The sequence below is a fragment of the Podarcis muralis genome, chromosome 14 (genome assembly GCF_964188315.1).
Source record: "Podarcis muralis chromosome 14, rPodMur119.hap1.1, whole genome shotgun sequence".
NCBI classification, from domain to species: domain Eukaryota; kingdom Metazoa; phylum Chordata; class Lepidosauria; order Squamata; family Lacertidae; genus Podarcis; species Podarcis muralis.
In genome coordinates, this window is record NC_135668.1 from 685,759 (window position 1) to 703,227 (window position 17,469).

Consider the following 17,469-nt stretch of genomic DNA (forward strand, 5'->3'; position numbering starts at 1 on the left):
CCTCTCATTGCAGAGGTTCCCCTTGGTTTGGCTAACATTATGGCATATGGGGAGGCATCAGGAATGGGGCATTTTACGGAGTAAATAAATGGGGTAGCCGTCAAGGTGGCTCTTGGCTCGGAAAGATGGCAAAGTAGCCACGAGGATTGTGTCTTCCTCAGCCTGTGATGTCCCTCCAGACGTTGTTGCACTACAAGTCCCATCAGCCTTTGCAGTGGTCATGCTGGATGTGGCTGATGGGAGCTGTGGTCCAACAGCAACTGGAGGCCACCCGGATGGGCCGGACTGACCTTGTCTCTGGCCTCCCCCTTGCTGACCTTGGGGAAGCAGCTGGAGGAAGGCTGTGATGCTGCTCTTAAAGGCTTAAAGGGTGATGGGCCTGGGAGTAGGGTGGTCCTTCTGTCAGTAGCCAGCATGTCTAGTGGTTAGACCATTGGATAAAGACCTGGGAGACCAGGGTTCAAATACCTGCTCGATCAGAGAGCTCCCTGGGTGACCTTGGGGCAGTCACAGCTTCACAGCCTAACCTACCTCACAGGGTTGTTGGGAGGGGCAGGGAACCTGGTGTGCCACCATCAGTTATTTAGAGTAAAGGTGGGCTATAAATGTGGATAATGGTGGCAGGAAGAGCCATAATAGTAGCAGCCAGGAGGCATAGCTGTCAACTTACAGATTTGAAAATAAGGGACCAGCAGCCTCAAAAATATCCTTCCTATTGGAAATCCTTCCTATTGGACCAGCACTTTGAGGTGTTGGCTGAAATGTTATATGGCTGTCTCCAACTAAGTTCTTCTCAGGGTAGACAGATTGCAGTTAAGGAGACTAAGTTGTGCCCATTAATTTCAGTTGGCTTATTCTCAAGTCAGACTAGAGTGAGTTATAGTCCTGCATGTTTCCGAGCACAATTCAAAGTGCTGGTGTTGACCTTTAAAGCCCTAAACGGCCTCGGCCCAGTATACCTGAAGGAGCGTCTCCACCCCCATCTTTCTGCCCGGACGCTGAGGTCCAGCGCCGAGGGCCTTCTGGCGGTTCCCTCATTGCGAGAAGCAAAGCTACAGGGAACCAGGCAGAGGGCCTTCTCGGTAGTGGCGCCCGCCCTGTGGAACGCCCTCCCATCAGATGTCAAAGCGATAAATAACTACCTGACATTCAGAAGACATCTTAAGGCAGCCCTGTTCAGGGAAGTTTTTAATCTGTGATATTTTACTGTATCTTTGGTTTTTATGGAAGCCGCCCAGAGTGGCTGGGGAAACCCAGCCAGATGGGCGGGGTACAAATAATAATAATAATAATAATAATAATAATAATAATAATAATAATAATAATTAGGCTGAGTGAGCCTTCGACACTTCAGGCAGCAGCTGCTGGAGGGGAGCAGCTGAGCCCCCGGCAATCCATCTCCTTGGGAAGACAGAGTCGTATGGTGGTGTGGCTTGTTGGCCCCCTCCCCTCGGTAAAGCGGCCTGCTCCCCTCAGGTGTGCTAGAGGATACACCTGAGGTAAGTTTCAGATTCTGCACATGGCAGGCAGATTTGATTTGGTCCTTTGCCTGAGGCAGCCAGATGTCTTGGGCTGACTCTGGAAAAAAACATAAACAATTGGCCTCTGCCTCATAAGAAGCACCTGCTGGATCAGGTCCCTGTGGCCCATCCAGTGGCCAGCCAGATGCCTCTCTGGGGGAAGTCCGCAAGCAGGGCTGGAGCGCAAGATCACAATTCTGTCCCCTTGTGATGCTCAGCAGCTGGTCCTCACAGGCATCGCTTTCTCTGTCTATAGGTCAGGCAGGGCAGAGCTGTTGGGCCATAGCCATCAATAGGCTTCTCCAGAAACCTCGTGTGTGCGTCAAGTGGCTCCCTGTCATGGATAATGCTGACAGCGATTCAGAAACATAAATTTCCTCCTCCAAACTGTTCTTCCCTGCCTCTTCTCAGGGAGCCTTCCCAGCCCGTCTCAAGAAGGTATTCATTGTGGGTGCTCCTATGTGGTTCCGAGTTCCATACTCCATCATCAGCCTGCTGCTTAAAGAGAAACTCCGGGAAAGGGTGAGTTCACCATCTCCATCGTGCTCCTCCTCCTCCTCCTCCTCCTTCCTACTGCTACTGTTGTTACTATTACTGTTGTTATTAGTTATTGTCCACCCTTTCTCCTAAGCTCCTAGGGCAAGTTGCAACAATCAAAACACAGTATTAAAAACAGTTTAAAACAACTTGCAATAGCTGAAATAAGGTGGGATCCAAAAATATGCACCTCAAGTGTCACAAGCCAAGATAAAGAGGTGCATCTTCAGTGTTCGTCAGAAGCTACCGTATTTTTCGCTCCATAAGACGCACCTAGTTTTTAAAGGGGGAAAGCAAGGAAAAAATATATTCTGCGCAGAGCATGTAAGCGGCTCTCGCTTTTCTTGCGTTAAACCCTTCCGTCCCTCCTCCCGCTTCGCTGAGAAGCCAGCAGAGCAAGAGCAATAGCTGTGCAGCGCCTCTTCTTCTGCTGGCTTCCCAGCAAAGCGGGATGAGGGACGAAAGGGAGCCCTTACAAGGAAGCGCTGAGCAGAGCCTGGCAGCGGCTCTTGCTGGCTTTTCCGGGAGGTGTGGGAAAGGACAGAGGACAGCCTGTCAGTCCCTTCTCCCTCCTCAGGGAAAAGCCCCCAAGAGCCGCACTCCCTTTAAAGAGCCACGCGGAGCATGTGTGTGGATCTTGGGGGCTTTTAAACAAACGCTCCACGCGGCTCTTTAAAGGGAGCGCTGAGCAGAGCCTCCTGCCTGCATTCGCTCCATAAGACACACACACATTTCCCCTTACTTTTTAGGAGGGAAAAAGTTTGTCTTATGGAGCGAAAAATGCGGTATGTAATGAAGGTGCCAGGTGCACCTCTGTGGGAAGGGTCTCCCACAACTTAGGGGCCACCTCAGAGAAGGCTCTCTCCCAGTCTCCCCTCCCCACCGTGCCTGTGAGGATGAGGAAACAACTAGAAGGGCCCCCTCTGTCAATCTCAGCACCTTGTAGGAGGTCTTGTGGGGGGAGGCAGTTTTCAGGTATGCAGGGGGGCAGGGGGGCTGAGTAATTTATGGCTTTAAACACCCACCTGAGCACCTTGAATTGGGCCTGGAAACAAACTGGCAAGCAATGCCATCACCTGACTGCTGCATTTTGTTGTTGTTGTTTAGTTGTGTCCAACTCGCCTTCCAGGGCAGCCCCACGCAGAGTGCAGCGGAGGGTTCATGTTTTGCTGTGCCTCCCTTTCCACCTGCCCCCTCTCTTGTAGGTCCAGATGGTGAAGATGTCTGAGCTGAAGGAGCACCTGCCCCAAGAGTGTCTCCCCGAGTACCTGGGCGGATCCCTCAAACTAGATCCCCTCAGCTGGAACTGCAGGTTCCTCCCACAACAGAACGGCCACCCGGACCCCCTTGATGAGCTGATTCTGGTGCCACTGGCATCCCCCCGGGACAACGGCTCGGTGCACACGCCGGGGCCAAAGGCCATGACGGTGCAGGAGGTGCTGGAGCACGTCACCCAGAAGCAGAAGCGGGGCATCTATGAGGAGTACGAAGGCATCCGGCGCAGGAGCCCGGCAGGAACATTTGCCTGCTCCTTGTAAGGGTTCAAGTGTGGCACTGGGGGCAAGAGGTGTGGCAGAAGGGGGAGGGGGATTGCTCCTGGCGCCCCTTGCCAGGGGAGCACCCATAGGATTCCGCAGTCTTGGGAAGAGAAACTCCCCTTTCCTCGCCCCACCCAATGTCCAGTTTCATCCAATTTCTGCAACATTTCTTAGGTCTTCACTTGTAGCCTTGTTTGTGGCCTGCAGAGCACCAGGTGGTTGGCTCAGAGAACAATCAAACCAGCTCTTGACTGTGGTCAGTGTCAGGGTGTATCCTGTCATTTTTCAGGTACAGTGGGGAAATTTATCCCATGCGGCAATGTTCACAGGAATTAAGCTCTCCAAGAGATCCATATTGAAGAACATAAGAGGAGCCTGTCGGTTCAGCTCCACGGCCCATCACGTCCAGCCTCCTGTTCTCACAGTGTCCAGCCAGATGCCTCTCTGGGGGAAACCCACAAGCAGGATTTGAGCCCAAGAGCAGCCCTCCCCTCCTGTGGTCTTCAGCAACTGCCATTGAGAAGCCTTGCGGAGGTGGGGCAGAGCCACTGTGGCCCCCAATAGCCTCTCCTCCAAGGATTTGTCAAATCCTCTTTTAAAGCTGCCTAGACAGACGGCCTCCACTGCCTCTTGCCTGAGGAAGGACTTCCCTTTTATCCGTCCTAAATCTTCCAACACTCAGCTTCCTTGTATGTCCCTGAGTTTGTGTGTGTGTGTGTGTGTGTGTGTCTTCTTTAATCCAGATGCCCCACAAGGCCAGGTTCCCCATCTCCTTGTGTTGCACTCACTGTGCCTGCTCTTGCTTGCCACAGGTCTCCCTTCAACCAGGAGAAGAACAGATATGGGGATGTGCCGTGCCTTGACCAAACGAGGGTGAAGCTGTCCAAGCAATTCAGCTATCCAGAGGTAAGCTGGCTGAGAGTTTTGGCTCTGCAAATCTGCCTTGTATTGAATCGGACTGTCGGTCTAGCTCAGCCTTCCACAATCTGGTTCCCTCTGGTATTTATTGGCTATATTTATTGATCACTCTTTTTCCCCCCAAGGGTAACTCAAACTAACTTACAAAATCTAAATGAATAAAACGCACAATAGTAAAGGTCAATCCTGATTTTAAAACATAGAATTCAAATGGCCTACAAAGTAAAGGAGGCCAGAGATTATTAAAGAGCCAAAGACCTGGAGAAAAAGCTGACCCAGGGAGAGCATTCCACAAGCAGGGAGCCACCACTGAAAAAGCCTATTCTTGGGGTGCCAGCCTCCCGCCAAGGGGGCGGGTGAAGAAGGGCCTTGCATAATGATCCCAAGGTCTGGGCCAGTTCATAGGGGGAGAATCAGTCTTGGAGGTATTGGGTTCATGAGCAGCAGAAGGCTCCATAGGTCAAAACCAGCACTCTGAATTGGGAGCCAGTGCAGTCAGGCTTGGGTTGAAGGAGCGTCTCCACCCCCATCGTTCACTGAGGTCCAGCTCCGAGGGCCTTCTGGCGGTTCCCTCACTGGGAGAAACCAAGTTGCAAGGGGCCTTCTCGGTAGTGGCACCCGCCCTGTGGAACACCCTCCCATCAGATGTCAAAGATATAAACAACTACCAGATTTTTAGAACACATCCGAAGGTAGCCCTGTTTAGGGAAGCTTTTAATGTTTGATGGACTACTAATAAAAGTTTAATATTTTGTTGGAAGCTGCCCAGAGTGGCTGAAGAAACCCAGCCAGATCTGTGAGGTATAAATAATAATTATTTATTGTTGTTGTTGTTATTATTATTATTATTATTATTATTATTATTATTATTATTATTGTATTTTGTGCTCCAGTGAGCAGCCTGGCCCCCAATTTTTGCACCAACTGCAGTTTCCAAGCCACCTTCAAAGGTAGCCCCACATAGAACACATTCCAATAAGGCAGGGTGCTGGGCTACAACTCCCATCATGCTTCCTAAGTGGTCCTGCTGGCTAGGGCTGATGGGAGCTGGAACCAAAGATCATCTGGGGGGCACCAAGTTTGGGAGAGTGCTATTGTTTGCACTGACTCAGAGCAGAGAGGTCAGTTTCTTCATGCAGAAAGTTTGAAAAATGCATATCATTATTCAAAGTAAATGCAAGCCAGAAATTGGGGTTCTTGTGCCATGCTTCCCACCCACAAAAACCCTCCCACAAATTCTGTGCTTGCAACCAATGTGAGCAGATGACATTTGTGGAAATGGCACCCCTGTTTTTTAAAGACATTTCTCTTCCACGTTTGTGTTGTCCAAGGAATTCTGGACAGCTTACTTAGTGTTTGGTTCCACCGCCATTAAACTCTGTCAGGATGGTGAAGCAGATGAACAGCAATGAGCCCAAGATTGCCTTGTGAGCTTTGTGACTGAGTGGGGAATTCAGCCAGGTCTCACCGCTCTTATGTTCATCTACATGAGTTCTGCATTTCCAGGCAACCCTCCAGAAGCAGTATGCAGAGTCAGGAAGAAGCTAATGGGGAAGGGCTGTCATTCAGAGAGATGATATTGTGCTACACCAACAACAGCTTAGGGCAAGGGCTCAGAGCTTAGTGGTAGAGCAGCTGCTTTGCATGCAAAAGGTCCCAGGTTCAATCCCCAGCATCTCCAGATAGAAGAACCATCAGGTGAGATGAAAGATGTTCTCTTCCTCAACAGCCACTGCCAGTCTGAGTCAAGTGTCCTTGGTTACAGGGCCAACCAGGTTCTGCCTGAAAGAAGGCAGCTTTTTAATCCAGTTCATGTATTCATAGACAACAGACTGCCTCGAACCAAGCAGCTCCACTAGCAAAAGCATTTTAGATGGTGCAACAAAACTCGTCCTCCCTCTCCTTTCCCTGGGTACCCCCTAAATCGCTGCGGGTTTCCTCCAACCCTCCCTCTGGAGCATTTCTCCTTCCTGCGTAGAATTGGGCCCAATTTAGCCTTTGTCATGCAGTGGTGCAGGAGGAAAGCCATGGGCTGTTGCCCCCCCTTTTTCTCCCCTGCACATACTCATGCGCCCCCCAAGGGTGTTATGGTGTGCCTCTGCTTGGGTGTCACTGCTTTGGCCTGTCTGTCAGGGTGACCTTTCCTGTTGCGTTTCTCCAGCTGACAGATTACATCAACGCCAGTTTCATGGATGGCTACAAGCAGAGGAATGCATACATTGGCACCCAAGGTAGGGAGGCCCTGGGCACATTGGTGTTTGGGGTGGTGATCTGGCCAGGGGAGCAGGGTGGGTGGGTGGGCAGCCACTGCATTCCTGCAGAGACCGTGTTGCAGAGGAAGCAGTGGTGGCACTTTCCATCACAAGCTGAGATTCAAATTAGAAGAGCCTGGCTGGATCAGATGAAAGTCCCGCCTAATCCAGTGTCCTGCTTCTCATGGTGGCCGACCAGATGCCCCTTGGAAGCTCAGGAGCAGGACTGGAGTGTGACATCACTCTCCTGGCTGGTGAGTCCCAGGAACCGGGACGCAGAGGCCTGCTCCTTTTGACCATGGAGGCAGCAGAAGGCTTTGCAGACAGGAGCCGCTGATTGCTGTTCTCTTCCATGAATCTGTCTGATCGCCTTTAAAAACCACCCAAGTTGGGGGCCATCACTGCCTCTTGTGAGAGCGAATTCCTTTTTATTATTAATTTTATTTATAGAATTTTTGAAGAGATAAACAATAATCCAACATCATTTCATGGAATTCCATGGTTTGGCACTGTGCTTCCATCGTTCAGCTTCATTGGCTGCCTCCAAGTTCTAACATTAGGATAAATAAACTATTTTTCTGCATAACCTTATGCACCTGCCATTGTATACCTTGCTCAGAATTTTTCCTGAACTAAAATGTCCCAGATGTAATCTTTCTTCTCAAAGGGATTTCTCCATTCTCCTTGATCTTTTTGGCGGCCCTTTGCTGAACCTTTTCCATCCCTACAATATCCCTTCTGAGGTGAGGCCTCTCAGCACCTTCCTAGGGTGCCTTTCCAGTGAGTTCTGCCCCCCACTCCAAGGTGTTCAGAGATTGGCTGTGTACAGTTCTGGTCACGCCACCTAAAAATGGATATTGTGGAGTTTGGAGACATGCAGAAGAGGGCAAGTGAAAGGATCATGAGATGGAGTGACTCCACCAGGGGGAAAGCTGGCAGCATTTGGGACTTCTTAGTTTAGAAGAAAAGCCAGTAAGAGGTGTTGCGAGAGAAGCTTATAAAATGAGGCATGGCATAGAGAAAGTGAATAGAGAATTTCCCCCCTCTCCTCTCTCGTAACACTCATAGACAACCAAGGAATCTGAATGTTAGAAAATTAAGGACATGTAAAAGAAAGTCCTTCTTCATACAGTGCATAGGTAACCTGTGGGACCTTACTGCTGCAGAAGGCAGTGATGACCCCCTCGGCAGCTGGCTTCAAAAGGGGGTTGGACAAATTCATGGAAGAGGTGCTCTGCTCTGCTGCCCTGGCCAGAGGGAATAATGGGCTCTTGTGCTCCAATCCTGCTTGCAGGTTTCCCAGAGGATTCTGGGAGAACAGGGTGCTGGGTTAGATGGGCCCTGGAGCTGATCCAGCACTGCCTCGTGTGCTTGGGATCCCCACTAACTGGTATTCCAGGACAGGCAGCACTACCCAGCCCACCACTCCCCGTCCAGCTCCTTAATGGAGCTAGCTGTGCCCCCAGCATCTCAATGCAGAGATAGGGAACATGTGGCCCTCCAGATGTGGTTGAACTTCCTGTTGCATATTTAGCAGATTAATTGCACTGCAGAAAGTGTGCTGGGGAGACCACATGTTCAGGAAACAATGAAGAAACGCAAAAATATATTTTGCTTGGCTTTAATTACAAAAACAAAAACTCCTCTTACATTAAATCTATAAGTATGACCCATTCACCAGGGTAGTGAGAGAGGTACATGCTCCTCTTTATATACTATACCCAATTGCTGACACAGCTTAATTAACACAACTTAACAGCACCTGCTATACTGCTTCACAGCTATAAAACTAGGTCATGATATTTACTCTGGCCTTTAAAGAGATACACATCTTGTGAAACAATAATGAACCTTAATATTTAAATAAACCATTCAACACTTCCAACTCCGATTAGCACCAAACCAACAAGGCCAGCGGTCAGGGATGATGAGAGCTGTAGTCCAGTGACATTTGGAGGGCCACAGGTCCCCCCTCTCCCATCACCATCCAGGACCTCCCAAGGTGAGAGCTTCAGTTTTAGCTCTCTTGGCCAATAGGCTTGAACCAGAGGTTGGGGAAGCTGCGGGCCTCCAGATGTTGCTGGACTACAACGCCCATCATCCCATCATAGGTCGTGTGGGCTGGGGGTGATGGGAGCTAGAGTTCAAGGATTCCAGCAGGGCACCCTTTTGCCCATGGGCTTCTTGCAATACTTTGGAAAGGCCCCCTAAGACGATGACTGTTGCCGCAGTTTTCTCACCACATCTTACGGTACTTATTTGGTGGGAATGCATTTAGCAAGTTAACCATGGGTTGAGGAGTTGTCTGAAGCTGGGTTTTAGCAAGCCAGGCTGTTGTTCCGCCCAGTCCAGGGCTCTCTGGCTGGCAGCAAAGCTTCATGAGCTGAGAGTCCTTTGAAGGGGAAATGCCAGGGAGAATGAATCCTTACGTTCAACCTTTAAATGAGGTCTAGTGGCTTTAGATGGGACCTGGGAAACCATGGTTTGCATCCCCACACAACCATGGAGCCTGGCAGAAGACCTTGGGCCAGCCATCTTCTCTCAGCCTCACAGGGCTGCTGGGAAGATGAATGAGGGGAGGGAGAACATCTGCATCACCTGGAACTCCTCGGAGGAGAAATAGGAGGCCTTCAGTCCTTTCCCTTCTTAATTTGTGTCTGTCTGTGTGTGCTGCTGCTTCTCTTCAGGGCCGTTAGAGAACACATATGGTGACTTCTGGCGCATGGTGTGGGAGCAAAATGTGCTGGTGATAGTCATGACTACGAGGTGAGTGTTCAGGCAGAGCCACACCTTCTTTCTGCACCTGCACTCTGCCTTGGAACTGGGAGAGGCACAGGTTCCCCACTAACTGACCACCTGCCATTTGTGGGCTCAGAGGTTCAGGTGCCCACTTACTTATTCATTTCATGAAGTTTATACATGGCTTGATTGTTAAAAAGAAAAGAAAGAAAATCCTCAGAGCGGTTTACAAAGAGAAAAAACAATAAAGTCATCAGTAAAAAAGGATGCTTTAAAACATTCAGGAATCAAAATCTACAATAAACTAAGTAATGGGTGGGAGAGCTGAAAAAAATTCATATCTGGCAACCAATGTGCCCCTTTGGCTTCAGATAGGACATGGGTAGGTAAAGGTAAAGGGGACCCCTGACCATTAGGTCCAGTCGTGGCCGACTCCGGGGTTGCGGTGCTCATCTCGCTTTACTGGCCAAGGGAGCCAGCGTACAGCTTCTGGGTCATGTGGCCAGCATGACTAAGCCGCTTCTGGCGAACCAGAGCAGCGCACAGAAACGCTGGAGCAGTACCTATTTATCTACTTGCACTTTGACGTGCTTTTGAACTGCTAGGTGGGCAGGAGCAGGGACCGAGCAACAGGAGCTCACCCCGTCGTGGGGATTCGAACCGCTGACCTTCTGATCGGCAAGTCCTAGGCTCTGTGGTTTAACCCACAGCGCCACCCGCGTCCCATAGGACATGGGTAGACAAGGCTAAAAAGCCCAGGACAGAAATGTTCATGGTGGCTCCTTGACCAGAAGCAATGTATTTAGCATTAACTCTAGAAGTGTACATGGGACGCGGGTGGCGCTGTGGGTAAAAGCCTCAGCGCCTAGGGCTTGCCGATCGAAAGGTCGGCGATTCGAATCCCCGCGGCGGGGTGCGCTCCCGTTGTTCGGTCCCAGCGCCTGCCAACCTAGCAGTTCGAAAGCACCCCCAGGTGCAAGTAGATAAATAGGGACCGCTTACCAGCGGGAAGGTAAACGGCGTTTCCGTGTGCGGCTCTGGCTCGCCAGAGCAGCGATGTCACGCTGGCCACGTGACCCGGAAGTGTCTCCGGACAGCGCTGGCCCCCGGCCTCTTAAGTGAGATGGGCGCACAACCCTAGAGTCTGTCAAGACTGGCCCGTACGGGCAGGGGTACCTTTACCTTTACCTTTACTAGAAGTGTACACTCGATTATGACCAAACTAAGCCTCCTAGAGCAAAATATACACCAGGATTACTCAAAAGCACACACACAAATTTCATAGAACCATCAAATCCTTGAACTGTAAAGTTGGAAGGGACCCTCTGCAAACTGCTTGAACTTGGCCTGGTAGATATGCAGATGTCATTCACAGGAAACATGGAGTCTTTCTTCAGTGTGGGCTTCTGATTAAATCGGTTAGCCCTTCAGCTTCCCTTTCTTGTGTTCAAGGCTGGAAGAAGGAGGCAGACGGAAGTGTGGCCAATACTGGCCATTGGAGAAAGACTTCCAGACTTGCTATGGAAACCTGACGGTCACCAATCTGGGAATAGAGAACCTCAACCATTACAAGAAAACCATTCTGGAGATCTACAACTTTGAGGTAACCACAAATTTCTCTAAGTATTTCTCAAACTTGAGTCTTCAGCTATTGTTACACTACAACTCCCATGATCCCTAGCTAGCAGCACCAGTGGTCAGGGTCATCCCTGGTAGTACAACAACAGCTGGAGACCCAAGTTTGAGAAACACTGCCTAAGGCAGTATTGTGTTCTGGTCCTGAGGAAGAGCCCCACAAGACAAGGCAGGTTGGTTGTGCCAGCACCAAGGCAGGCTGCTAGGGAGCAACTTGCTCCTGGTGAGAAGGGCCATAGCTGAGTGGCAGAGCTCCCAGGTTCAATCACTCCAGGCAGGGTTGGGAGAGACTCCTCCCTGCCTGGAATCCTGGACGGACTATCCTGAGAATGTTTGTGTTCCTAATACAGACACAGGGAACTCTATAAATGGACAATGTGTGTAATGTCTGATTCATGTTGGACATTGTGAACATTAGATGCATTAGATGTGTTGATCAGCGAATCTGCAGTGTATCCAGCTGGAGAATATTCCTACTGATAAAGCAGAGTAAAACGCCTTGTGCACAGTCAAGTGTTGGGCCTACTCGCAAGTGTCACTGGGAGGCCGAGGGCACAGCATACGCACTTTATGCAAGGCCTCTCAGAATTCTGGGCCAAATTAGCCTGAATTCAGCAGCAAGGAAGGCCAGGTTCTGCATTCTGAATAAATACTGAAAAGCTGGGTGCTTTCACTTATTTTGCACCTTTGATTCTGCCTTTTCTGTGGTGACCAGAAGCTATGCAGAACTGAGTCTCCAGTGTCTGGAAATCTTGATAGTTACATTTTGTGTTTCTTTGGGCTGTAGGCAATGTAAAGGTAAGGTAAAGGACCCCTGGACAGTTAAGTCCAGTCGAATTTGACTATGGGGTGCGGCACTCATTCCCTCTTTAGTGTTGAGTTAAATTCATGTGGCAATAGTGCATACTTGCCAGTGGAACGTTGTTTCACAAGACAATGTGTAAGTGGCTTGCTGGCAACTTTGTGGCACAACAGATTGTGCAATCTGTTGCACAAAATAGTTTTCCCCAGTGCAGCTCTTACATTTGATTAATCCGTTGTGCAACATTGCAACTCCTTAGTCAGCCAGCACAAGAGCCTTTGCCTGAGTGCACAGAGAACATTTAATAGAGCCCTGATTGCTCAGCAGCCATTGTCTCCATAGAGAGTCAGTGTGACTTAGCAGTTAGAGTGCTGCTCTAAAACCTGAAAGACGCGGGTTCAAATCCCCGCTCTGCAATTAATCTCACTGGGTGACCTTGGGCCAGTCACTCACTTTCAGCCTAACCTGCCTCACAGGGTTGTTGTGGGGGTTAAATGAGGAGAGGGAGAACCATGTATGCCACCTTGAACTCCTTGGAGGAAAAGGTGGGATAGGAATGCATTAAAATAACAAACAAACAAACAAACAAACACGTTCAAATATAATTACTTGGGGTTCCCATTATGGGTATACAGTTGGGGCCTGTTGCTTATGTCAACCTGTGAAGTAATTGTGACCCTTCCAGGAAGCAATCACTGCTGATCTAAGGAAAAGAGGGGTGAGAAATGGGGGGGGGGGGCATGTCCAGGTAAAGGGGGTGACATAAGAGAAGGGAAAGGCAAGAGCGGGGTCCATTCCTTTCTCCCCTTTCCGCCATTCTTCCCTCCGCAGAGCCGCGAGAGGCGACTGGTGACCCACTTCCAGTATGTGAGCTGGCCTGACTATGGTGTCCCGACCTCAGCAGCAACTCTCATCGACTTCCTGGGGGCTGTCAAACATCAGCAGAGGGTGGCTGCCAGTGCCTTGGGGCCACGCTACAAAGGCCATCCTGGTGGGCCACCTATTGTGGTGCATTGCAGTGCTGGCATTGGCAGGACAGGTAAGGATGCCAAGACAAAGAAGCTTTCAGTGGACGCGGGTGGCGCTGTGGTTTAAACCACTGAGCCTCTTGGGCTTGCCGATCAGAAGGTCGATGATTCGAATCCCTGCGACAGGGTGAGCTCCCGTTGCCCAGTCCCAGTTCCTGCCCATCTAGCTGTTCGAAAGCACATCAAAGTGCAAGTAGATAAATAGGTACTACTCCGGCGGGAAGGTAAACGGCGTTTCCATGAGCTGCTCTGGTTTGCCAGAAGTGGCTTAGTCATGCTGGCCACATGACCTGGAAAAACTGTCTGCGGACAAACGCAGCTCCCTTGGCCTATAAAGCGAGATGAGCACCACAACCCCAGAGTCGTCTGCGACTGGACTTGACTTGTCAGGGGTCCTTTAGCTTTATCTTTTTTGAATGGAAAGGCGGAGAAAGACATCTGCCTGCAGCCTTAGTGACTGGTTGGCGTTGACCAGTGATGGGGCCTTTTCAGTGGTGGCTCCTCATTTGTGGAATGAGGCTTTCCCAGGCACGGTGTGTCCCAGCTTTTTCCTTATTAACATTCAGCCAGGATTTCAAAGCATTCCTGTTCACCCAGGCATTTGACGGTAGCGGGTACTGTTCTTCCAGCAACCTGGAAATTAATCTTAAGGCTGTGTGGCTGTTTTTAGATGTTCTTAATTGTTTTTAAACAATTAAGGCCATAACACTTGCATAAAACTGTTCCAAATGGAACATAACACCATAACACTGGCCAGTTGCTAATCTCCCTTTGCTGGGCAAGGTTCTGGAGTGAGTGGTCGCAGACCAGATCCAGGCACTTTGGGAAGAAATTGATTTTCTGGATCCATTTCAATTGGGGTTTGGCCTGGTTTTGTCACAGAAACTGCTTTGGTCGCCCTGTATGATGACCTCTATCGATAGACAGACAAGGGAAACATGTCCATGTTAATTCTTCTTGACCTCTCAGCAGCTTTCAGTACCATCAACCATGGTATCTGGAGCGACTCTCCGAACTAGGGATGGGTGGCACCGCTTTGCAGTGGTTCCAGTCCTACTTGGATGGTTGTTCCTAGAGGGTGTTACTTGGGGAGTGCTTTTCAGCCCTGTTGAACCTTCATGGTGGGGTTCCTCAGGGCTCAATCCTATCCCCCACGTTGTTTAACACATCTCCATGAAACCGCTGGGTGGTGTTATCCGCAGGATCGGAGTACGTTGTCAGCAGTACGCTGATGACACTCAGCTCTATTTCTCCTTGACATCTGCAGGTGAGGCAGTGGAAGTGCTGGACCAGTCTTGGTAGCGGACTGGATGAGAGCCAAGAAACAGAAGCCCAATCCAGATAAGACCGAGGCTCTGTTGGTGGGGGGTTCCCTAAACCAGATGGGTGGGAGGTCGCCTCCTCTTGATGGGGTTATGTTTCCTCTGAAGGAGCAGGTTCATAGCCTGGGGGTCCTCCTGGATACTTTGCTGTCGCTCAAGGCTCAGGTGGCCTCAGTGGCCCAGAGTGCCTTCCATCAGCTTTGGCTGGTGGCCCATCTACGTCCCTATCTGGACAGGGAGAGCATAACTACTGTTCTCTACACTCTGGTAATCTGAAGGTTAGATTACTGCAATGCGTTCTACGTAGGGCTGCCTCTGAAGACAGTTAAGAAACTTCAGCTAGTGCAGAATTCACCGGCCAGGTTGCTCACCGGAGCAAGACGGGTTGAGCATATTACACCGATCCTGGTCTGACTGCACTGGCTACTGATTAGTGTCCAGGCCCAATTCAAAGTGAAATTAAACATATTAATTCATCACTTAAATAGAATCCTAAGCCAATTAAATATCTGCAAGCTGTTTCCAGTTAATTTAACTTAACATATTTAACTAATTTAATCTTCCTGATACTCCTCCTCCTTCTGGTCGCGGACTCTTCCGGTTAGGTCAGCTAGCTCCGAAAAATCCATCATCTTCATCTGACATTCTTCCACCGTTGGTAAATCTTGCATTTTCCACTTTTTGGCTAGTAAAATTCGAGCAGCAGTTGTAGCATACAAAAATAATTTAACATCTTTCTTGGGCAATTCCAAACCTGTTATTCCAAGAAGAAAGGCCTCTGGTTTCTTTATAAATGTATATTTCAACATTTTTTTCAATTCATTATAAATCTTTTCCCAGAAGGGACAGGTCCACCACATATGATAAAAGGTTTCTTCCTTTTCTTTACATTTCCAGCATAGATTATCACAGTTATGATATATCTTTGCTAATTTTACAGGAGTCAAATACTATCTGTACATCATTTTCATTATATTTTCCTTTAACACAGTACATGCAGTGAACTTGACCCCTTTCTTCCACAATCTTTCCCAATCCTCAAACATTGTATTATGTCCTACATCTCTTCTTTTTTATATATATTTATTTGTTAAGTACAAATGAGAAAACATACATATTTACAACAAAAGAAAATACAAAAGAAAAAGAAAATACATATAACCAAGGGGAAAAAATAGAGAATACTTTGTCTCTTTTCATATTTACAGTTATTTATACCTCTACAAAATGCTATTCACAATAAAGGAGTGAAATGAAAGATAAGATATCAGGAAAAAAGAAAAAAGAACAAAGAAAAAAATAAAGAAAAAGAAAAAAATCATAAGTGAAAATTTTTAAAAGTAGATAAGTATTCACTATACATAGCCATTTCCCATCTATATTTATATTTAATTGTATAATTTCATCTTGTCCTTATCTACCTTAACTAAAGTGTTTTTTTAAAAAGACTCCCACCGTTTGCCTCACGCGTTTTTAATAATCCGTTTGTCAGATCCTCTGTTCCTCATATTTTCCCTTTGGATTTCCTTAATGTCTCACTTTGTATTTTTTATATTACCCACAAGATTATTCTAAACACAACCAGACTTTTGTAGTCGAGCCCTGGTTTTGTAAATAATCATTTAAGAACTCCCATTGCTTCATAACCATAGTTTTGGATTTTCTGCTTATTATATCCGTCAGTTTTTCTAGTTCCAGGTACTCGCAAAGTTTCCCCAACCATTCTCTTTTTGTTGGGATGCTGTCTTCTTTCCAATAGCTAGCAATCAAAATTCTTGCCGCTGTTGTCGCGTATAGAAATAAGTTAGTTTTATCACACGCTAGCAAGGTTATGCTTAAAATTCTACAAGGAAGGCTCAAGCAGTATGTGGACTGAGAACTCCCAGAAGTGCAAGCTGGATTTAGAAGAGGCAGAGGAACCAGAGACCAAATATATATTGTCTCCCTGCTTATTTAACTTATATGCAGAATTCATCATGCGAAAGGCAGAATTCATCCCTAGCCAGAATTAAGATTGCCGGAAGAAATATCAACAACCTCAGATATGCAGATGACACAACCTTGATGGCAGAAAGTGAGGAGGAATTAAAGAACCTTTTAATGAGTGTGAAAGAGGAGAGCGCAAAATATGGTCTGAAGCTCAACATCAAAAAAACAAAGATCATGGCCACTGGTCCCATCACCTCCTGGCAAATAGAAGGGGAAGAAATGGAGGCAGTTAGAGAGTGAGAGATTTTACTTTCTTGGGCTCCATGATCACTGCAGATGGTGTCAGCAGCCACAAAATTAAAAGACGCCTGCTTCTTGGGAGAAAAGCAATGACAAACCTAGAGAGCATCTAAAAAAGAAGAGACATCACCTTGCCAACAAAGGTCCGTATAGTTAAAGCTCTGGTTTTCCCAGTAGTGATGTATGGAAGTGAGAGCTGGACCATAAAGAAGGCTGATCGCCGAAGAATTGATGCTTTTGAATTATGGTGCTGGAGAAGACTCTTGAGAGTCCCATGGACTGCAAGAAGATCAAACACATCCATTCTTAAGGAAATCAGCCCTGAGTGCTCACTGGAAGGACAGATTGTGAAGCTGAGGCTCCAATACTTTGGCCTCCTCATGAGAAGAGAAGACTTCCTGGAAAAGACCCTGATGGTGGGAAAGATGGAGGGCACAAGGAGAAGGGGACGACAGAGGATGAGATGGTTGGACAGCGTTCTCGAAGCCACAAACATGAATCTGACCAAACTTCAGGAGACAGTGGAAGACAGAAGTGCCTGGCGTGCTCTGGTCCATGAGGTCACGAAGAGTCGGACACAACTAAATGACTAAACAACAACAATCTTTTGGGATATCTTCATCTAGAATTCCTAGTAGATATGCCTCTGCCTTTTTTGTGTGTGATGTCCTTATCATTTTTTTTATTTCGTCGTGGATCATGTCCCAAAAGGTTTTAATCTTTGGGCAAGTCCACCACATGTGGTATAACGTACCTTTTGTTCTGTTACATTTCCAGCATTTGTCGTTGTTCCTTTTATTTATTTTTGACAGTCTGTCAGGGGTTAGGTACCATCTGTGGTGAATTTTTCTGAAATTCTCCCTTAATAAATCACACGCAGTAAAATTTATGTTTTTCTCCCAAAAAGTTTTCCATCTTTCCAGATCTATCTCATATCCCAAATCGTGCT

At 48.0% G+C, this 17,469-nt stretch overlaps 1 protein-coding gene across 4 annotated transcripts in view; it reads left to right on the plus strand.

Moving 5' to 3' along the window:
• Nucleotides 1-17,469, plus strand: part of PTPN9 (protein tyrosine phosphatase non-receptor type 9) — a 55,610-nt gene that overhangs the window by 22,922 nt on the left and 15,219 nt on the right. For all 4 annotated transcript variants that reach the window (XM_028706032.2, XM_077918842.1, XM_028706031.2 and 1 more), the window contains 7 exons: nt 1,932-2,042; nt 3,263-3,591; nt 4,408-4,501; nt 6,675-6,744; nt 9,453-9,531; nt 10,957-11,107; nt 12,773-12,980. In XM_028706032.2, the coding sequence (XP_028561865.1) occupies nt 1,932-2,042; nt 3,263-3,591; nt 4,408-4,501; nt 6,675-6,744; nt 9,453-9,531; nt 10,957-11,107; nt 12,773-12,980 (1,042 nt within the window). The remainder of the gene's footprint in view (nt 1-1,931; nt 2,043-3,262; nt 3,592-4,407; nt 4,502-6,674; nt 6,745-9,452; nt 9,532-10,956; nt 11,108-12,772; nt 12,981-17,469) is intronic.